The sequence below is a fragment of the Dipodomys ordii genome, unplaced genomic scaffold (assembly GCF_000151885.1).
Source record: "Dipodomys ordii isolate 6190 unplaced genomic scaffold, Dord_2.0 Scaffold17, whole genome shotgun sequence".
NCBI classification, from domain to species: domain Eukaryota; kingdom Metazoa; phylum Chordata; class Mammalia; order Rodentia; family Heteromyidae; genus Dipodomys; species Dipodomys ordii.
The window spans coordinates 9,371,131-9,394,084 of record NW_012267233.1 but is presented as its reverse complement, the minus strand read 5'-3'; the positions used below and the strand labels follow the sequence as shown (position 1 = coordinate 9,394,084).

At 38.2% G+C, this 22,954-nt stretch overlaps 1 protein-coding gene across 1 annotated transcript in view; it reads right to left on the bottom strand.

The window, feature by feature from the left end:
- Ubr5 (ubiquitin protein ligase E3 component n-recognin 5) overlaps positions 1 to 22,954 on the bottom strand; it is a 113,253-nt gene that overhangs the window by 30,853 nt on the left and 59,446 nt on the right. The window contains exons 18-34 of the mRNA XM_013012389.1: positions 22,826 to 22,937; positions 22,441 to 22,595; positions 21,776 to 21,973; positions 18,739 to 18,949; positions 17,642 to 17,768; positions 13,745 to 13,896; positions 13,234 to 13,329; positions 11,302 to 11,425; positions 10,922 to 11,019; positions 8,298 to 8,446; positions 7,723 to 7,814; positions 6,184 to 6,330; positions 5,974 to 6,092; positions 5,762 to 5,888; positions 5,329 to 5,458; positions 4,062 to 4,222; positions 3,706 to 3,945 (exon numbers count right to left, since the gene is read on the bottom strand). Of these exons, the coding sequence (XP_012867843.1) occupies positions 3,706 to 3,945; positions 4,062 to 4,222; positions 5,329 to 5,458; positions 5,762 to 5,888; positions 5,974 to 6,092; positions 6,184 to 6,330; positions 7,723 to 7,814; positions 8,298 to 8,446; positions 10,922 to 11,019; positions 11,302 to 11,425; positions 13,234 to 13,329; positions 13,745 to 13,896; positions 17,642 to 17,768; positions 18,739 to 18,949; positions 21,776 to 21,973; positions 22,441 to 22,595; positions 22,826 to 22,937 (2,438 nt within the window). The remainder of the gene's footprint in view (positions 1 to 3,705; positions 3,946 to 4,061; positions 4,223 to 5,328; positions 5,459 to 5,761; positions 5,889 to 5,973; positions 6,093 to 6,183; positions 6,331 to 7,722; positions 7,815 to 8,297; positions 8,447 to 10,921; positions 11,020 to 11,301; positions 11,426 to 13,233; positions 13,330 to 13,744; positions 13,897 to 17,641; positions 17,769 to 18,738; positions 18,950 to 21,775; positions 21,974 to 22,440; positions 22,596 to 22,825; positions 22,938 to 22,954) is intronic.

Genomic DNA, 22,954 nt, shown 5'->3' with positions numbered 1-22,954 from the left:
TTTAAAACAGAATAATGACCAAAGTTGGGGCAGTACAAGTTTCATCCTCTCAAAACTTTACTCAGAAATATGCCTTCACTGGGCTGGGAAGGTGGCTCAGTGGTAGACCGCTTGCCTTGCATGCCTGAGGCCCTGGGTTCAATTCCTCAGCACCACATAAGCAAAGAGAAAAAAGCCGGAAGTGGCTCTGTGGCTCAAGTGGTAGAGCGCTAGCCTTGAGCTGAAGAGCTGAGGGACAGCGCCCAGGCCCAGAATGGACCCCCCCCCAAAATAAAAAGAAAAAAAAAATTAAAGAAATATGCCTTCATAAAACAGGGGAGAAAGCCCGGCGCTGGTGGCTCACGCCTGTAATCCTAGCTACTCAGGAGGCTGAGATCTGAGGATCATGGTTCAAAGCCAGCCTCGGTTTATTGGAGACTCATCTCCAATAAACCCCTCAGAAAACTGGAAGTGGTGCTGTGGCTCAAATGGTGGAGTGCTTGCCTTGAATTGAAGAGCTGAGGGATAGCACCCAGGCCCAGAGTTCAAGCCCCATGACTGACCAAAAAATAATAAAAAATAAAAAAAATAAAAAGGGGGTGGGGTGGGAGGGAGGGAGCCAGAGGATGCAGCATTAAACATAGACCAAAAATCTTGTGACTACTGCTAAGTAACCTAGCTTTATTTAGAGATTAGGAAGCTAAAGGAGATTCAAATTCAGATTTTAAGTGGCTGCAATTTTTCTAAGAAATGAAATCAAATCAGTAACACGTGAGATCCACCTGAGACAACTATGTCTTTGGATAAACAAATAAGTACACACACCACCATGTGACTAAGACTTCTAGGAACTGGTAAAAATGAAGACTGCAAATTACAAAGGAACAGGAGAACCTAATAAAAAATCTGTATAGATGAAAGGGGTATTTCCAACTATTACAATATTAGGAATAAAAAATAGCTGTGGAAAATAGTAACTAGTATCTCCTTTTTACAATAAACATCAATCATGGGATAAATATCTAGCAGAATTACAGTCCTGTCAAAATACTTTAAGGACCAAGTACCCATGGCTCATGTCTGTAACTAGCTACTCAGGAGGCTGTGATGTGAATTGCAGTTTGGAGATAGGACAAGGAAGTAAAGAAGAGAAAAGCTAAAGGAGAACACTAAAGCTCTAAGGTTTAAGGCCCAGGGGAAGCCCTTGGTATAGGGAAGTTCTTGGTATGGACACATATATGCTAAAACAAACATGCTAAGAGAAAAGAGCACAGCTATGTTGGCATAAAAGGGAAGAAAAAAAATCATTCTGATAAGCTTAGAAAGAGAGCACTGATTTACCCAAAGGGATCAATGAGTGTCTCTTGAGCAAAAAGGTTTTCAAAGAAGTACAAATTTCCTAGTAAACAACCTCGGATCTAGGCAAGGGAAGAAGTCAGCTGCAATTTTTTGCTTTGTCCAGCCTCACATATAAAACCACATATAAATGCTGTAGAACACTATCAAGCAGTAAAATGAAAGGAAAATAGAGAAACTTGCTCATTTCAACCATGGCTGGTTATGGGCACAAGTTCTCTTCAGGAACTTTTTTTTTTTTTTTTGGGGGGGGTCCAGTCGTGGGGCCTGAACTCTGGGCCTGGGCGCTGTCCCTCAGCTCTTCAGCTCAAGGCTAGTGCTCTACCACTTGAGCCACAGCACCACTTCCGGCTTTTTTCTTTTTGCTTATGTGGTGCTGCTGAGGAATCGAACTCAGGGCCTCAGGCATGCAAGGCAAGCGGTCTACCACTGAGCCACCTTCCCAGCCCTCTTCAGGAACTTTTAAGTCTGCACTCAAGATCTCTAAGACTGAAACATATGCTACAAAGTAAGACAATTTTGTGATGTTCAATCTAATGACTCAATAAAATTACCAAACACCTAGCAGCAGTTTCTACTCTGAAATTCACCATTAATAAGTATAGGAAAAACAGACATTTGTGTAGATCAAAAACTAATTTGTACACTTTAAATAGCTGCATTAACAATGGACACCAACCCCATTTAAAAATTAGGATGATAGTATTTGTGAGTTAATAAGGAAATTAGAGTATTTATAGAGTATGTATTTATAATCCTCAAGAAAGTTCCCAATACATACTAGAATTCCAGAAACTTACTATGTGAGAAACATGAGGTATTTTACAAACATTAATAAGAACATAACAGTTTTAAAACAGGTGAAGGGAAGCAAAGGAAAGGAAAACTACTGTCTGTAAGACCTTATATGCAGTAGGGTGGAAATCCCAAAGACTGATCAAGTATGTGCATTTTACATATGGCATGTATGTCAAAAGACATCCTATAACAATAGCTGCAGAAAACAGTACTTTTTCAATGATCAGATGACACATTGGACCCAAAAAGGCATAATCAAGTAAGAGGACTAATGACATGAGCCCAAGAATATGTATTACTTTAGCTGGACACTGGTGGCTCATATATGTAATCCTAGCTACTTCAAAGGCTAAAAGGGGGAGGATCAAAGTTTAAGGCAAGCCTTGGAAGAAAAGTTTGGTAGACCCAATCTCAAAAATAATCAGATTAAGCTGGGTGCCCTCGTGGCTCATGCCTTTAATCCTGGCTACTTGGGAGGCTGAGATCTTAGGATCAGGGTCAATCAGCCTGGGCAGGAAAGTCCATGAGACTGTTATCTCCAATAAACCACTCAGAAAACCAGAAAGTGGCACTGTGGCTCAAATGGTAGAGTGCTAGCCTTGAGCTGAAGAGCTGAGGGACAGTGTCCAGGCCCAGAATTCAAACCCCACAGCCATTAAAAAAAAAAAAAAAATCAGATGAGCAAAAATGGGTAGAGAGGTGAGACTTAATGTTAGAACACCTACCTAATAACCTCAAGGTTCTGAAGTAAAGCTCAGTACTTCTTCCCCTCTTAATTCTTTAAAGTATTGAAACATTAATATTTTAATAATGAGAGTAAGGAATAAAAACAAAATGACACAAAGAAACTTTAAAACTTAATAAGAAGAGGTGCATAGACAGTATTTAAAGTTGAGATGATACCTAAATCTATTCTACAGAAACCAAACTATGTTCTAGAACAATAATCAAGAAGAGAACTAAGGATTCACAAAGCAGTAGCACATAAGAAATTGATGGTTGCCTCAAGAGAGTTACTGAGATCCACACCATCACAAGAATGGTTATGGTTTGTGAATAGGAAATGTCCCATTAAATTTACACTCAAGTTTTGAACATCTGCTCTCCAGATAGTGGCACTATCTTGGGAAATTGAAGAAACTGGGAGGTAGGCCTAGCTGAAAGGAGTTAAGCCTCAACAATCATGTTCATCATTAAGTGTTTTATTCAAGATTTCATGAATCAAATATGACTTTACATAGAACAAATTAATCAGGATCTCTTACTGATAGAAATTTACCTGCTAGGGGGGTGGGGGCGGGGGCGGTGGAAGATATGGGAAGGGATAGGAAGGGGAAACAAAGGAGGAGGCAACAATGCTTGATAAGAAATGTACTCATTGGGCTGGGAAGGTGGCTCAGTGGTAGAGTGCTTGCCTTGAGCTGAAGAGCTGAGGGACAGTGCCCAGGCTCAGAGTTCAGGCCCCATGACCGGACCCCCCCCCAAAAAAGAAATGTACTCATTACCTTGCCCATGTAATTGTAACCCCTCTGTACAGTATTTTCACAATAAAAAAATTTTTTTTAAATTTACCTGCTAGACTGATCTGATGATGGTCGTGGAGGTAGTGGTTCTACTGAAAACAGTTCTTCACTGCCTTGCATGGCATCTATGCTAGTACTGGCCAACGTAAATGGTGCAGTTGGGCGGGCGATCCCCATTCTGACAGGAACAATCAATGATTCAGCTACATTGCACAATTCTTCTACAGCATAAGGTAGCAGTGCTTGGAAAACACGCTTACATTTTCCAATGGGCTGTGGAATAAAGTTGCTAGAATAAAAAGGGCAACAGGAGTCTTTATCAGTATTTTCATATATACGATACTATTACTATAAAAAAATTGTGTGTAAAATGATATAAAAGCCAAAATAAAAAGGGCATCTTACTTTTTCTTTTTGGATGAAGCCATTTCTACACTAAGAATGACAAACACTCTTGCTACAGAACGTAGAAACCTCATTGTCACAGTGATAGCTTCTTCTCGGCGCCCAGGTGTATATTTGTTTTGGAGTTCTTTCACTAATGTACCTAGTAGAGTATCTAAAAGCTTTTTAAAAAAATGTATTCATTCTATTAATGGTAAGGTATTTCACAGGCAGTTATTCACATATTAATAGAGTAAATACTTCTCAGTGTTAACATTTTATATTGCTATCTTGATACCAGTTTAACAAAACATTTACAAGGTCAAGGATTAATTTACGTAACAAACAACACTGTGTCTGACATAAAGCGTAGTCCCAAAAGTATAACCTCCTGTTTTTTGTCCCATAACAAGATGTATCAAATCAGAAGGGTTTATTTTACTCATTTACAGTACTGAACCAAATGTATGATTCAAATATATGTAAAAAAATTCTTAAGCCTATCTCTATCAATGAACCACTGATTACTATCTAGTCTCTCCTTTTCCCCAGACCCCCAATTTTTTTAGTGCCAGTCCTGAATGGTGTCCCAGAGCTCTTTCGCTCAAGACTACTGCTCTACCACTTGAACAACACCTGCACTTTCAGCTTTTTTGGTGGTTAACTTGAAGAAAGAGCCTTGTGGATTTTCTTGCTTGGGCAAGAAATAATTACAGTTCTCAGCTCTCAAAGCTGCCAGCACCTGGATTCTAGTCTCTTTTCCATGCAGGTTATCACAAGCTATTACAGACAAAACTCAAATTTCTTGTTCAGCTTTCTCTTTTCTAAGTATTTCTTGCAATAACTTTTATCTTTCAATTGCCATACTTGATTTCAGCAAATGTTTGGACTCTAATTAGCTTCAATAGTCCACAATAAACAGTCATAAAGTATTTTATCATTTCTGTTTCTTATTAGACATTCATCTACAATTTTATCTTTCTTATCAATTATTCCTTTGAGTGCGAGGATACTTTTATGACATTTGTCACTAACAAGTTGTTTTCCCAAAAGAGGTTCATACATAATGGTATCATTCCAGTGCCTAAGTAAGTTCTGTTTACCATAACCTCACTTAGAAGGACAGGAGCTTCTTCTGTTAATTGAAACATTATTATATCACCTCTAAAATTTCATTCCCTTTGATGAACTTCCAAGTATTTATCAGTCTAAACTACAAAATCATGGGATGCTAAGTAAACAAAAATATTCTCTTCACATACTTGTAACAAACATTCAAAAAACTTACCAAAATATCTGCTGTGCACTTGACGATAAGGCAATGAGTGAAACAGTCCAGCCGAATAGTGCCACTTTGCTGATTTAGGTATACTTGCTCTTCGGGCAAAAGATGTCCTATCCTACTACTGGCACTCAAACTGGAGGGAGACAAAAAGATAGAATGAATTGCAAAACCTACACAAATACAGGAAAACCCTCCCCTCCCTCTCTCTGTCTCTCTCCTTTTTTTTTTTTGGGGGGGGGTGCCAATTCTGGGGCTTGAACTCAGGGCCTGAGCACTGTTCCTGAGCTTCTTTTGCTCAAGGTTAGAATGCTACCACTTGAGCCACAGTGCCAATTCTGGCCTTTTCTGTTTATGTGGTACTAAGGAATAGACCCAGAACTTAATACATGCTAGAACTTCCCAGCCCTCTCAAAAAACACTTTTAACTAATACATACGGGTCTTTATTCTCCTGTGACCCAAACATGATCATAGATTTCAAGGCATTCCAGTCCTGCAGAACACGCTCTAAAGCAAGCTGGGCAAACCTTGGAGGCTCTAAATCATGATCAGGCATATCTGAATCTAAAAAGAAAAAGAAAGAATAAAGAGTAAGCTAAAAATAAAACCTACTAATCTTCATAAAGACAGAAATGCTCACTTGACTCACCTTCAGGACTAGCTGTTTTTCGGTTCCGATCTTCCCTGATTCGAGGCGGCCTATACTGACAATGCTCTACTGTCTGCCTGGCCACCGTCTGCACCAGAAATAGCAGGAGGTGCTCTCCCCTACAAAACAAAACTGTGCTGTGAGAATGGAGAAAGGCTACTAACATATACTATGCTCAATTTTTATTGTGCATTAAAAAAATCTACTTGCCTACTATTTGGCAGAGTGACCAGATTAGTAGCAGTGAGCAGACGATAAAGTAGATCAAGACGAGCAGATTTCTGTCCAGCAATTAGAGTTTTACATTTACATTTTTCCCAACAATCACAATAGGCTGTTGGTGACGTTCGTTTGAGTCTAAAAAGAATCCACACACACAATATATATATATATATATACATACATACATTTTTAATACACAGAAATATATATTGACATAAAGAAATCAGATAGAACTTTTTTGATGTGTATGTATATTGTGTCCTAGCACTTGAACTCAGGACTTGAGTGATGTCTCTAAGCTTTTGTTCTTTACAACTTGAGCCAGAGCTCCACTTTAGCTTTTGGTGTGGTTAATATGACATAAGAGTCTCACGGACTTTTCTGCTTGGACTGGCTTCAACAGATAGACATAGACACAGAGCCAGAAGTAAAGAGGTGCCTCGAATAACTATTGTTTTTCTTTCCAGTACAAGGCTTGAATTTAAGGTGCTGGCCTTAAGCTTTTTTGCTCAAGGCTAGCACTCTACCATTTGAGATTCAGCTCTACTTTTTGGTGGTTAAGAGGAAATAAGAGTCTCAAAGAGAGCCGGGCACTGGTGGCTCACGCCTGTAATCCTAGCTACTCAGGAGGCTGAGATCTGAGGATCGCGGTTAAAAGCCAGCCCGGGCAGGAGAGACTGTGAGATTCCTATCTCCAATAAACCAGAAAACCGGAAGTGGCGCTGTAGCTCAAGTGGCAGAGCGCTTGCCTTGAGCTGAAGAGCTGAGGGACAGCGCCTAGGCCCAGAGTTCAAGCCCCATGACCGACCAAAAAAAAAAAAAAAAAAAAGAGTCTCAAAGAGCTTTCTTGCCCAGGCTAGCTTTGAACTATAATCCTTAGGTATCAGCCTCTTGAGTCGCTAGGACTAAAGGCATGAGTAACTGGTACCCAATGAAAAACAACATTTTTATACTGCCTGACAGAAAACTGCAGAAAGGGGCTGGGAGGGTGGCTTAGTGGTAGAGCGCTTGCCCTGCATGCATGAGGTCCTGGGTTCGATGCCTCAGCACCACATAAGCAGCAAAAAAAAAAAAAAAAACAGAAGTGGCTCTGTGGCTCAAGTGGTAGAGCACTAGCCTTGAGCTGAAGAGCTGAGGGACAGCGCCCAGGCCCAGAGTTCAGACCCCACGACCGGACCAAAAAAAAAAAAGAAAGATTTAAGTGTGGACTCAACTAGGTGGTAGAATATTGGGCTGGGAAGGTGGCTCAGTGGTATGCCTGAGGCCCTGGGTTCGATTCCCCAGCACCACATAAGCAAAAAAAAAAAAAAAGCCGGAAGCGGCGCTATGGCTCAAGTGGTAGAGCACTAGCTTTGAGGTGAAGAGCTGAGGGACCAGAGTTCAGGCCCCATGACCGGACCCAAAAAAAAAAAAAAAAAAAAAAGAAAACTGCAGAAAACCACATGTATTCTAAAGTATAGTAAAAACGCAATTTAGCATAGATTATACTTTATACAGCAATACAAATATAAATAAAACTGTACTTACTTGCAATCATGACCTTTATGACAAACCCTTGCACATTCTGTACAACAACAAAGTGACTCCAGCAAACCACAAGTTCGACATTCAAAAATATCCTATAATTAAAGAAGTGTACTTTTAAAAGAGTAATTACATGTATAACATAATTTCAGGTTGTCCTAAAAGAACATGATTACAATGATATAACAGTAAAATTAAGGTGTTCTAAAAAGTAGTCATAGGAGGATATAGTCATTTTAGAATACTATACATATGAAAATCAAATATTATTACTATTAGAAAAATAATTTGTATGAACTCAAGGAATTATAATTACAAATCAGTACCAAGAGTCATAGATTACAGTACACTAATGAAGACGTTCAATTTTCATATTGTACCACATTAATTTAGCAATCAACTTGTCTCATTTATTTAGAAATTAAATAAAAATTAGCTTTTATGGAAAAAAACTGGTAACACAAAAGAAGGAAATACCAAAGGTAAATGTTAATTGCAAGCTAAATATTGTTATTCTAGTGACACTAAAAGGAAAATCTGAAGAGAGTATAAATACAGAGAAATGTAAGATAACTTACTTGGTTTATGTGCTCTGCTCCAGTCCATGTAAAGCTGCAGGTGTCATTACAACATAAGACATATAGAGGAGAGTCATCAGGATTGGTACCAGATGGGCAAACCATTCCCATAAATACATCTTCTTCTTTTTCACTTGAGGATACTTCAGCTAAAACAATTAAGAACACTCTAACTTATCAGGAAAGAACTTGATCACAGCAATCTACTATTTTCTTCAAATGGAAAAGCCTTAACATATACATTAGAAACCATACTGTATTAATGAAAGAAAAAAACTCGAAGTCAATGTATGAAGAGATTTGCTCAATTCAATAGCAAAGGAAAGCATGATAATATTAACTGCCTGTGATGACACAATTTAGCCCTCTAAATTCTTAGCACTGTATAAACAAGTTGCAGCTCTATATAGTAAGGTATAGGACTTCTCATAAAATTGTTGATCATCAGTGTTTTCTGCTCAAATCTGATGTGGGGTTGGGAAGGATGGGTCCTAACGCTTGAACTCAAGGCAGCTTTCACTTAGCCTTTTCTACTCTGGTTAGTGTCCTAATACTATGCATCTAGTTCCAATCACCAGTGCTTTAAAGGCTTAACTACCAGAAACTAATATTCCCATTAATGCTTTGTATTAAACTGGAATTACATCAGAAAGAGCTACAGTAAAATATTCACTTATTAGTTTTCTAAGTGTCCATCACAACCGTCCATTAAGCACTAACAGGTTCTATCAGTAATCTACCTTTCTTTCTTTTTTGTCAGTCCTGGGGCTTGAACTCTGGGCCTGGATGCTATCCCTGAGCTCTTCAGCTCAAGGCAAGTACTCTACTACCTGAGCCACAGCATCACTTCTGGTTTTCTGGTGGTTAATTGGAAATAAAGAATCTCATGGTGGGGGCTGGGAAGGTGGCTTAGTGGTAGAGCGCTTGCCTTGCATGCATGAGGCCCTGGGATCGATTCCTCAGCACCATATAAGCAGGGGGAAAAAAAGCGGCAAGTGGTGCTATGGCTCAAGTGGTAGAGTGCTAGCCTTGAGCTGAAGAGCTGAGGGACAGCGCCCAGGCCCAGAGTTCAGGCCCCACGACCGGACCCAAAATAAAAAGAGAGAGAGAGAGAGAATCTCACGGACTTTCCTTCCCAGGCTGGCTTTGAACTGTAATCCTCAGATCTCAGACTCCTGAGAAGCTGGATTATAGGCATGAGCCAGGGATGCTCTGCTTCTACCATTCTTTTGTTTTTTTTTTTTGGAGGGGGGGGGATCTGTTGTGGGGCTTGAACTCTGGGCCTGGGAGCTATCCCTCAGCTCTTCAGCTCAAGGCCAGTGCTCTACCACTTGAGCTAAACCACCACTTCCTGTTTTCTGGTGGTTAACTGGAGATAAGATTCTCACAGACTTTCCTGCCCAGGCTGGCTTTGAACATCTCAGCCTCCTAAGTATCTAGGATTACAGGCATGAGCCAGCAGTGCCCAGCCCTACCTTTATTTCTTAAAGGAGATATAACTGTCCATTAATTAAGAATTCTTTTTTTTTAGTCTGTCATGGGGCTTGAACCCAGGGCCTAGGCACTGTCCCTGAGCAATTCTGTGTCACAGCTCCATTATTGATTTTCTGGTGGTTTACTGGAAATAAAGAGTCTCACAGACTTTCCTGTCTGGTCTGACTTTGAACTGTGACCCTCAGATCTCAGGCTCCTGAGTAGGTAGAATTATAGGCTTGAGTTACCAGCATATGGTTTCATAATACTATGTAACTCAAAAAATTCCAATCTAGGGAAAGATGAGGGAGAAAAATGGAAGGGTTGACACATTGATCAAAACACATTTACTCAGTGACTTGTGGAATTGAGACTCCTTTGTACAAATACTTAATAAAAATAAATAGCTAAAGGGGAAAAAAAACCTAAATTTCTACCATCTGCTTTTTGATGAAAAATTGTAAAGTATAACATACTTGAGAAAAATCCAAGCATGGAATTTTTACATGTTTCTCATTAATTGAATCACTTTGTTGGTGGTAGTAGTGGCAGTTATGGGGCTTGAACTTGGGGCCTGGGCTCTGTCACTGAATTCTTTGGATCAAGGCTAGTGCTCTACCACTTTGAGCCACAGTGCCACTTCCCGTTTTTGAGTAGTTAACTGGAGATGAAGACTCTCCCATGGACTTTTCTACCAAGGCTGGCTTCGAACTGCGATCCTCAGGTCTCAGCCCCCTGAGTAGCTAAGATTACAGGTGTCAGCCACCAGCACCTGGCTAAGTTGTATTACTTTTGTATAAAAAAATATGGTTTGAGCTGGGTGCAGGTAGCTCACACCTGTTAATCCTAGCTACTCAGAAAGTTGAGATTTGAGGATTCCAGGTCAAAGCCAGCCAGGGCAGGAAAGTCTGTGAGACTCTATCTTCAATTATTCAATTAACACACACGCACGCACGCACGCACGCACACATGCACACAGCCAGAAGTGGAGTTGTGGTAGAGCACTTATCTTGGGAAAAACAGCTTCAGTTCAAGGCCCAGCAAATAAATAAATAAACAAGTGTGTGGATTATTTTAATGTTATATACACAGAAGAAAATCTATTCAAACTGAAAATAACCAACTCATAGGACCTGAAATTTATTAATTACCTTTTGCAATTTTCTGAGCTGTTTCTAAGATGGTAATAGCAGCAGGGTAAGCTCGGCCACTTACAGCTGACATAAATGGAGTCATTCCTCTTGCATCTCTAAAATGATATTTGAGATAAAAATATTTTTTGACTGTAAAGAAAGTGTGATCAAGCACAGCACTAAATTTTAAGAACTTAGAAATAAAAGACCAAATTAACATAAAAGTTGGTATACCAAATGATGGCAAGAAAACGCTTAAATTGAAGAGAGCTAAGCAGAGAAAATACTAGATTCTGATAAACTAACATTCACTGAAGATAAACTGCCAACAAAAAAAAAAACAATAATAAAAGTCACTGGGCAAAACTCTTTTTGAGAACTTTACTCAATCTTCTTACTTGGCAGAAAGGAGTTCTCGTAGGTAGGGTTGAAGAACCACACTGTCACATAACAATTTTAGTATAAAATGTGCATTTGCCTTTCGATCTTTGGATTCCACTACAGAAGGTTCTGTGGAAGGACCTGTAAGTAAGCAGATCATTAGATACCAAAAGTAAGTAAGACAAAGTGAAAGAATGTTCTATCAAGCATATATTAAATAAATCACCAGATTAATATTCTAGTACTAGAAATATAGTACAAAGAATTTTATAAATTTCTACTGACAAAGAAGAACTAAGATTACTTTTTTGGTGCCAGTCCTGAGGCTTGAACTCAGGGCCTGGGCACTGTGCCTGAGCTTTTGAGCCACAGTTCCACTTCCAGCTTTTTGGTTAACTGGAGATCAGAGGGTCATGGATTTTCCTGCCTCAGCTGGCTTCAATCCATAATCCTCAGATCTCAGCCTCCTGAGTAGCTAAGATTACAGGTATAAGCCACCAGATCTTTTTTCTTAAATTTGTTTTTATAGTAAATGTAACAAATACCTATAATAACCAAATAAGAACAAGTTGAGAGGCACAGGACGGCATCCAGTAAAAAAATCAGTTTCCTCTCTGATGAATCCACTCGAGATGGCTACACATAAAAAAAGTATTATGTGTATGTCTGTCCCATCTTAGAAAATGTCTGTCCTAGCTTTGGCAGAAAAGCAGACAGTTGCTCAGTTTACACTGGGCTTCACAATCAGAGCTACAGACCCACGATCTGCATTGCTCAAAATGTATGTTAAAATCCTGATCTCAGCACGATAGTGTTATAGAAGTAAGTTCTGTGGCTCAGTCTGCTCCTCTGTGGTCATTTGTGGTGGCAGCCTCAGCTGAGAAAATCAATAAGAAAAACTTCAAAATCAGAAAGCAACCACACCCTAGGAGGTGATGAAACCCATTATTCAGTGTGGTGTGCTTACAGTTTTTAATTTTTATTTTTTAACTTCTCACATAATCTTAGTATTCAAGTCAGTGCTGAAAACTCCACAGGGGTTCTGAACCTTATCATACCTAGCTCCATTTTATTGTGTCTTTTGAACATCAGTTTTGTTTTCCTTTTTGACAGCAGTGAAGACCCGACGGCCTCATAATTGCTAGGCAGCACTCTACCTCTTTAGCTGGATCTCCAGCCTCTTTTTTGCATTAGCTACTTTTGAGGCAGGGGCTCACTCTGTGCTCCTGCTGGGTTGGGTTGTGATCCAACTTGTGCTTCCCTAAACTGCTGGGGATCGCTGGCACCAACCATTGCACCCAGTCATTAATTGATAGAAGTTTCTCAAAGTTGTTTTTTTTTCTTTTCTTTTTGGCCTGGGCTGGCCTTGAACTGTGATCCCCAATCTCCACTTCCCAAGTATGATTGTAGGCTTCAGCCACTGCTCCAAGCATTACCAAAGCATTTTATCACAGTTTACCCACATTTACCATCCTCTATTAATAAGCATTGAATTGATTCAGTCTGCTGTCTCCACAAACACTGGGTTAACCCAGACAAGTAGAGCCGAGTGAGTCTTGAGAGTGGATCTGGCAGGTATAACTAGTTGTCTTTTTAGATAGGTTGAGCATAAGGCACATGGTCTTGTATACTGAGAGCAAATGTATTCCTGCCTGTGTTGCCACGATCTGGTCGCCATTGCCATTCAGAAGTTCAGTGTGATCAAGGTGTGTGGCAGTCACTGACTGTGAAACAACTTCCTTTCCATACTGTTTGAAAAGGTTGAAGAGTTAAAAATCCAGTCCTTCAGGCTCCCTTATAGTTTTGGCTTTCTGGACTTACTGAAGTTGTACAAGAACCTAACATGCTGTTTCAAACAATCTTGAAGTTTGAATCTGTAGAAACCTATATCCAAAGTGTGTCCTTTTTTCTTCCAAAAGCCTAGGCAGACAAATAGTACAGATTCTTACCTGGAATGGTGGAGGTGCTTGGTCCTTGACCACTGCCAGTTGCTGCTGTGGTAAGAGATCCCACAGCGGGGGCCAGGATAAAATCAATGTCACCATCTTTCAGTAAACAGAACAGCAGGATGTACATCATTATAGGCAACACATCCCTAACATGTCCTCTTAACTGGCCTTAAGGCTTTTCTCTGTAAGCCATAGGTCAAATCTGTGAGAAGTTTAAGTGAAAACTTCCTTTGCAAACTATGAGAGAAGGAACATGCTAGGTAAATTACCAACTTATCTTGATATGTTACTAATTATAAGACTATCTACCTTCTTACCAACAAAGATGTAAGTCTATCAGTATAAGAAAGTTGTAAAATACATACCTTTTTAAAGCAAGTTTTGGTAACTAAATAAGACATGTTATCCATTATGCTGCTCTCAATTTCTAACTACTCCATAAAATGTTCAATTTTTTTTCATTCATGACCTTGCCATTTTGTTAACACTAAAAAACAGTAAGAGTTCTTACCAGGATCCATTGCAGGAGGGTCAGGAACCCAACTAGGGGGAGCTATGGGGGGTGATACAGGATCCTGGTGGTCACTGGATGAAGCTCCAGCCTCATGTCTACCCAAACCAGCTGCTCTCAATGAACGTCTCATCATTTCTCGTAATCTCAAACTGGAAGAACAGGGATAAAATCAGAGCTCACTATGATGTCCAACTATAACCAAGAGTGCACAGAAGTTCTCATCTGAGAAGCTCAATTATGTTCTACAAGCAAAGGAAGTGAAGGCAAGAGCAATGAAACACAATGCTAATTCTGGAAATCACAGAATAAATCAGTGAGTGATAAATCCAACTAGGGAGTTCTAGTACTCAGTTCAAAACTAAAGCCATTATAGTAAGCTCCCATACAAACTTAAGCACAGGGAACAAAACTGTAGTGAAGTAAGATTAGAAATATCTTTCATACAGTTAGGATAAACAGCTACATATTAAAACCAAGTTTTTCCTGTTCTGTCTACAGGCAGTAAAACTTAATAATAGATATCAGAAAACATACTAATCAACACAAAACCTAGTTGGCCTACCTTTTTCTGTGCTCTCAAAAGCAATTAAACTAATACCTATATCATAGGCAGTTTTAAAGCAAAGAGCAATTTCGCTTTTTTTTTTTAAGACAAAAAGACATTTTGGCAGTACAACTTGAATCCCAAAGAATAAATAAAACTAGACTTCTAAAATGTGTTATCAGACTGTCTGGGCATGATTTATTTCTCCATCTATTAAAAAAAATTATTTACAGTTGCTTCCATCACTAGAAAGACAAAGAATCATAAACACAGACCTTATTAGGGGAACTAGAAACTACCTTTACAGAGGTAGTCTGTACTTTACCTCTTAATAAAATCTTACAAAGACTATAAAATTAACATATTTAGGACTAACAGCGATTAAGAGCACAAATTCCTTCCACTAAGCCACAATTTTAGAGCTTCTAAATAGAGGAAAAGGTCAATTTTAAGGGCAAGACAACACTCTCCCTCCCATGTGGACTTACCCAGACATGATACTTCTGATCTTAAAGACCTAATACCATACACTAAGGTAAGCATGCTACAATATATGAATAAGTAATTTTGAAAGTTTATTTAATTTAATGTTTGAATCATCTCTAATAGGAAAAATTAGTTCATCTGTGGATATATTTGGTTTTCCATAAACATATTTTCATTTTATAAGGAAAAAGTTTTTTAAAGGCATTCAGAAGAATTTCCATTAAAGGTTACTTTCATGAACACATGAATTTTTAAGGCTTATTTATATTTTTTGAAACAGAAAAACTCTTTGGAAGATCCAGCAAAAAGTAAAATTTACTGTCTCATTATACATTAGCTATTATATTTATTACTAAAAATCACATAATATGGTCATTTTATCACTTATCTTCTTCCCAATTAAGAATTTAAGAGTTTTTATAATACAGAAGGGATCAGGGTACAGTGATGATTTCATTCAAGGTCACTTCCCTGTCCAAAGTCATCATCAAGGGCAGGATCCTTACCCGTCACATCACACATCATAGTGATTTTTCACATTGTGATGCTCCTTTACAATTTAAATTATGCTTCATAAGACACTGGGTATCCTAATGTGCTGTACTCAAAGCACAGAAGAAAAAAATCAGCAGTAATTGGGAGGTACTGTCAATAACCTGAAAATAAATGCTTTGGGCTTATAAAGGAGTGCTTACACCAGGGTTGCAAACAAAACACCTAGTGGGCCAGAAATGTAAAATAAATGAAGGATGTCAGGTGTAAGAAATAAGGAGTAATGGCAAAATAGAGGCATACATGCTCTTCTAAAGGTATTCAAATTAAGGAAAAAAATGTAACACTGCACAAGCCAAACAAAAACATAAAGAGGGCTATTCTCCAATGTCTAGCTTAGTGTAGATTAAGAATGAAGATAAATTGAGACCAGAGTCTCATCTTGAACTTGCAAACTCCCAACTCTGTTGCTGTGATGTACTGTAGTCAATTCAATATTAAATGAGGGGGCCATTCCTTGTCATTTTTTAGATTGTCCTTAACCACTTTTTCTTCATTAGGTCTTGGGAACATTTTAAGTGTATTGCCCAGCTCCTCATATAGATTCTTAAAAAATAAAAAACAAAAAAACAAAAAACAAAAAAAGGAAATTATTCTTCAAGATGTTGTACACAATTCATGAAGATTCACCTGGATCCTCAGTGGCTGAGGACAATACTGAGGAGATACCACCTTGGCTGCTAAGATTCAGAGTTTTGACATTTCTTCATATATGCTTGCCTGGAGTCATCGTATTTTCTGACAATATGGAAGAATTCAAGGATGATGTAATTTCCTCATTGTAAGCACGTTATATCCATGCTACAGAAGCCTTAGAATCCAGTCATGTTCAAACATAACACTGTGACAAAAAAGCGAAGGTCATGTGTCTTCCAGATTAATAATCTCTAGAGTACAAATCAGTTGCATCAATCAAGCTTTCCACTAAATCTGCCCTTTGTACTCAGGAACTATTGAGTCACATAACAAAACTTCTGAGTCAAATCATCATCTGAAGGCATTTAACAGTACTCCATTCAATAGTGAAACTGCATCAGTTTTGAGCTTACAGCTCATGAATCCCAGCCTGCATACTCATCAAGGGGCATCGCCTAGAAAATCCATTGTAGGCTAGAGGAGGGTTTCACTTCAATGAAGCAGTCTGTGGACTTCCTACTGCCCGGCGTGGATAATAAGATTCCTGTGCTTTCATCTGTTCAACCGGCAGCCCTGAGTTTGAACTGGTTAAGAGCACTGCAGTGAAATCTTCGGCAAATTCCTCAAAGGAGCTTACTCTGCAAATTATTCTGTGAGCAACACATCACCCACTCTTGAAGCTCCTTTTAGTCTTTGCCTTCAAAATATTCCTTACATGAACAACAAAAAAAAAAGATGGCAGAACTGGCATTGGACCAACCATATCAGAGTCCAACTTGATTTGCACCTGTAACTTCCCTGAGGAAATAAAATACCTGAAAATAATTCAGACACTAATTTCTTCATGAAGAATTAAGTTGCTTTCCATTTTAGACCCAGCACTTAGTCTACCTAATGCAATCCTAGGTAAGCTGGTTAATTTCCATTCTGTGTAGTCTATATATTTTTGTACTGTTTAAAATTATAATTGGACCATCCACAAACAGATTTTAATGTATCTCCCTTCCAGATGTTCTTGAACCAGGGAAGCTATCAACTTGGTAGCTTTCCTGGTGCCAATTAAAGAATAACCATTTATCAAAGGGAAAGATGATTAAGAAGCAGAAAACAGACCACCTATTGTATTACCATGCATGAGCAGTGCTTCCATTTATCATCAGTCAGTAACCAAGAATTTTAGCGCTCTCATATCTAGGATGATTTTTTCCCCTAGAGAGAAAACTATATCCAACATCCATATTAGCTAATAAAACCTGAAAATGTAAACACCATTCATACAGCTTTTCATTTCTTCTCAGTTCACTAAATCATTTCAGAAACTGACCTAAACAATCTGAAAATTAAAAGATTAAGATTTATTTCAATTACTGTTTATACTACTTGTTCTCCAAATGAACTTCCTAGGAAATAAGAATGATGAATTCAGAACACTTCCAAAAAGGAAATCTGAATGTTTAAAATTGCCTCAAATTTACTAATTATTAAGAAATCCTATTGTTCTATACTTAATTCTAATTGGTTATCAGGTAATTTTGTCATGCTGTTATTGAAAGGAATAAAAAAATAAAAATAGGATCCACCAACTTAGGCATACGATATACATAAGAGATACAACACTTTCTGTACTTGGCATGTTTTTCTTGTAAAGGAATGTTTCCTTGTAAAAATCACATTACCTTCGACTACTTGACGATCCAGCCCGATTACCTGGGCCATTACTGGAAACAACTGATATTGCATTTGCAATAGCCTCTACAGCAGAAAGCCTTTCTGCAAATGTATTTCTTTCAGAGCGTTCTGCTTCTGAAACATAAGGGGAAAGATGAAGATCAACTGAAGCTTCAAAAATACATATACAACACTTCACAAATACATGTACATACTGTTACAGTATATACATGTCAGTTTACATAGTACACACTGATGACTTTTTTCCCTGGAAAGGAATACTCTATTTTCTTATTTTGCTTTGCCTTTCTACTCACAAAGGTCAAAAGTAAGGTCAGAAAAGACTGAAGTTTATCTTTAAGAGAAAGAGCTTCTAACCAACATCTGTTTTCATTTCTCTAGTGATATCAGTGACAATGACACGAAGGTCAGAAGTATACAAAATACTGCTTGAAAATGTAGCTACTACCAGAATATTGACAGCAGAAATATTTTTAAGTACCTTTCCTTTCTTTCTGCCTTTTCTTTTTCTTTTTTAAAGATGGGGCAGGGGAAGACAGGGTCACTGTGTAACCCTACTCTCATGTGCTCAAGATTATCACTGGACTTAGGAAAAGCATTTTAAATTACACACACTGCACTCTGGGTTTTCAGTTTCTACCTACACTTAGCCAATTAAAATCTCCCTGGAAAAAACGAAAACCAACTTATGTTTTTTCCCAAAAATATTTTAACTTACTAACTTAATTTCCACCTCCAATTCTAAACACTGGAATAAAAGTGGTGTCAGTAGAACTTGGTTTAATTAAATTGCCAAATTTATAATAAAAGTAATGTTATTTGCAATTACAAAATTCAGTAAAACACACTTTGTATTATACTAGATAGTGACAGTGAAAAGAATCAAAAGCAATAAAAACACAGATACAAGATTTTTAATTACACAATGAAAGGCATTTTTAGCTTTTGAGAAAGTTAAAGCTGACAAATTTTACACAACAAAGTAAAAGGAAAAATTCCTTATAGTGATTTGCTTTGTGACAGTGTGTTTTGAGGTTGCCAAAAACTTTGAAGATCTTTCTTATTGTGCAGTTTTTAATCTTACCCTCTTCTTCTTTAGTTTCCTTATTACTGGTTGGAAAGCAAACTGATACACAAGCATGTAAGATATTCCGATTTCCATCACATCTGTGACTAATGAACGTCTGTAGCATCTGTAAATTCTGCTCTAAAACAACAGCTTGCTCAAGATTCATAAGATACTGCCGACAAGCCTCATAATCACAGCGAAGAATGTGTTGCATTAAGGTTTGTTTCTGTACTCAAAATAAAATTAGGGAGGAAAACTTCAATGAGGTTACAAAGCATATTACATATGTCAAAATGCCTTGTGGCCAACAAAAAAAAATACCCTTTTTCTTTTAATTAAAGACAACTGCAGATAATCTGACAAAAGAAGTTGAAATTTATGGGCACTCTAAGCACAGAACTCAAATGTCAGGAGTAGAAAAGAGAATGAAAGCTTTCTGTAAAGCTGGAATTTCAACTTTCACAACTAAATGAACTATTGTAGAAAAGCAGCCATATTCAAATGCAAATGGACACAGCTGAAAAACTGTGATAGCACCAGTACTATTAATATAAATTAATTAAAAATAAAAGATAATATTGGTGCTACAATAAAAGGCAACTGACATTTGGATTTAACAACAGGTCATAGGACCACAAAAAAGTAGAAAAGACCACCATCAGGTTCTATCAGTGATGGGGGAACCCTTTTTTTTTTGCTTTTTGCCAAGAGCCATTTGGGTATTTGTAATATCATTCTTGGGCCATACAAAATGATCAACACAGGCAGATGGCCAAAGGCAAGATGCATACAGCTCTGTCCCATCATGTTAACAAATGATAAAAGAGCTCCAGTAGGGAAGGAGTAACACTGTCCAAAAACAAATGTACTCTTCCTGACTTCTATAACCCTTTTACACAGCATTTTACCAAATCACTTAATCTAAGAGCAACTGAAAAAAAATCTGAATTTTTCAATATTAAGCCTGTAACTTTTTTTTTTTGTCAGTCGTGGGGCTTGAACTCTGGGCTTGGGCACTGTCCTTGTGCTCTTCAGCTCAAGGCGAGCGCTCTACCGCTTGAGCCACAGCACCACTTCCAGTTTTCTAGCGGTTTATTGGAAATAAGAGTCGCACGAACTTTCCTGCCCAGGCTGGCTCTGAACCACAACCCTCAGATCTCAGCCTCCTGAGTAGCTAGGATTACAGGTGTGAGCCACAGGCGCCCGGGTAAGCCTGTAACTTTTGAATATTGTCAAACTCAAGAATTAAAAGCATATTTACAGGTATCAAATTCAAATAAATAAACCGCTTCCTGATCTATACTCCTTATATTTTGGAACTACTAAACTAAAACTAACTTAAGATTATCAGTCTGTGTCTCTAAACCAAAGGTTTTAAGTAGCTCTCTATCAGCAGTATCTGGATTCAGTCTATTTGGATACAATTCTAAAAAGTTCACCTATCATCTCTAAACTAATGACTAATCTAAATACTGAACATCCTACACGATAATCATCAACATCCTCTATAGAAAATCCCCTTATTTACAGCTGGGAAGGTGGCTCAGTGGTAGAGTGCTTGGCTTGCATGCATGAGGCCTTGGGTTCAATTCTTCAGCACCACATAAGCAGAAAGAAAAAAGCTGGAAGTGGCGCTGTGGCTCAAGTGGTAGAGTGCTAGCCTTGAGCTGAAGAACTGAGGGATAGTGCCCAGGCCCAGAGTTCAGGCCCCATGACGAAAGAACGAAAGAACGAAAGAAAGAAAGAACGAAAGAAAGAAAGAAAGAAAGAAAGAAAGAAAGAAAGAAAGAAAGAAAGAAAGAAAGAAAGAAAGAAAGAAAGAAAGGAAGAAAGAAAGGAAGGAAGGAAAGAAAGTCCCCTTATTTATATGTATCTCCAGTTCCTCAATCCCTATTTTCTCCTTAGCTAACTCTTATCAGGCATAACTTATCTTTACTCTCAACCATGACCTATATGGAGCAAAATCCAGCAGTCAATATTCAGTTCTGACACTGCCTGACCTACATACAGCTGATTCATAAAACCCTACCTAACACATGTTCTTCAGTTGTCTCCAATACACTGTTCATCCATTGCTTATGCCCCTTACATTCTCTTTTGTTGCTCTAGCATTGAAAGCTAGAATAATAGGGCTCAGGCCCAAGCCTTTTCCCTATAACCTCAAGGACCCCATTCAGCCTAACTCTTTTAAGGAGCTCCATATATCTTTTTTCAGCATGGCTCCTTCCCTCCTGATTTTCAGATTTACCTACCTTTTAGTCACCATCTCCTCATGGATCTGATAGGCAATCTCAACTTCACACATTTATTTGTGAACTCCTGTTACCTTTATCACTTACATAATTTTCATATTAATAAACAACAGCTTCATTCTTCTAAAACCTGCTCTCATTGCTTCCTTTTGGCCCTTACTAGAAACAAATCCTTCTGATACTATCTTAAAAGCAAATCTAATCATCTTCCATAAATAACTGTGCTTCAGTCACTATCATATGTAACCTGGGTTTTTTCAATACCTTCCAAACATACCTCTTACTTCCACTTAACCCACAAGTACCCTAAAGCACATAAATAATGATCCTTTTAAATCTATGTCTGTCTGTATTAAACCTGAACCAGCAGTTTCTAGTGGCTGCTTCCACATACACATCTAACAAATACCCACAAGTACACATACACCCTTTACCTTCATTCCCTTTGTTTTTCCTGTATTTCTCCTTAATCAATATCACATTTTCTTTATTGATGATATACAAATATCGAGCTGGCAACTAACTCTTGCCACCATCACCCCCTATCTGTGTCCCCTTCTCCTCAAAGAAACATTCTGTATGGCAAGTCAGATTCTTAGCCTGTTGGTTTGTGCATCTCAACACCCCGATTCATTCACCAATAACATACCATAGTTACTGATTTATTTTTCTGTTTTAACACATTATTGGTTCTTAGTGTAGGGAAAGAAGGAGTAATAAAAGATCTATTCAAACCTTTTCTCTAGACACTAGCAATGCCTTGTAGATTGCAGGCCAACTAGTTTCAAAAGTCAAATTACCTCTACAGCCATGATGATAATAGCCGCTTTCTTTTTGATTGTTGAATTAGCAGGAAGGTTTACTAAAGAATGCACACCCATTCCAAGACTACTAATAGGTGGAAGATCAAGCCAATCAGGATCCCTTATTCCTCCCATGCAATCTTTGGCCATTGGATAGATAGTACCATTTCCATCTCGAAGAATAATGGGAGATTCCTATAACAGAGGGAAAACAGAGTTTGGTTCTCAATGAAAAATGGATTTTACAAAAGGTTTATTTTGTCAGTCATAGGGCTTGAACTCAGGGCCTGGGTTATATCCCTGAGCTTTTCTGCTCAAGGCTAGTGCTGTACTACTTTGAGCCACAGCTCTACTTCAAATTTTCTAGTGATTTAACTTGAGATAAGAATCTCATGGACTTTTCTGTCTGGGCTGGCTTTAAACTACAATCCTCAGCTCTGCCTGAGTAGCTGGGATTACAGGCATGAGCTGGGATTACAGGCATAAGCTGGAGTACCACCACTAAAAACAATAATAATAAACTTAATTTTGTTTTATAAATCTCAGATTATGCTGAATATTCTAAATAAATTGATAGCTTACTAAACACAAACCAAAGACAACATCTAAGCAACATGTTAGTATTACTGTCACACTCTTGGAAAGAAAAAAGAACCTCTGACCTGTCCAGCAGTGAAAATGGCTACATTCCTCTCATTCTGACCAAGAAAGGCAATGCTGCTTGTAGGGAAATTATTTTCTTGTTCAGCTTTTCCTGTCGCAAGATCAAAGATACAGTACCGTACCCAGTTTCCAGTCTTCAAAACAGCATGTACACCTTCAGAGCACATAAATTTACCAAAAACAAAACAAAACAAAAAAAACTATAAATACATTTTTGGTAATTTCCAATGTGTAGCAACCAAATTTTTACCTCTCTGGACACAATTGTGAATCAGTTCAGCTGTAAGTCATTTTATGTTACACTGAAACAAGCACTGTAAATAATTCAAACTACATTATACTCTTCCTGTGATAGAGTTTGCTACCCGAAATAGTAATCTTTACCTTTGGAATCTACATTCACTGCTAATATTTCTGTTTTTTCAGGTATACAAAGCTTTTTAGGTGTCCTCTGAAAACAGTCGGGCACTTTGGGAGTTCCACCAGTTTTGACAACCTGCATGACAATACGAA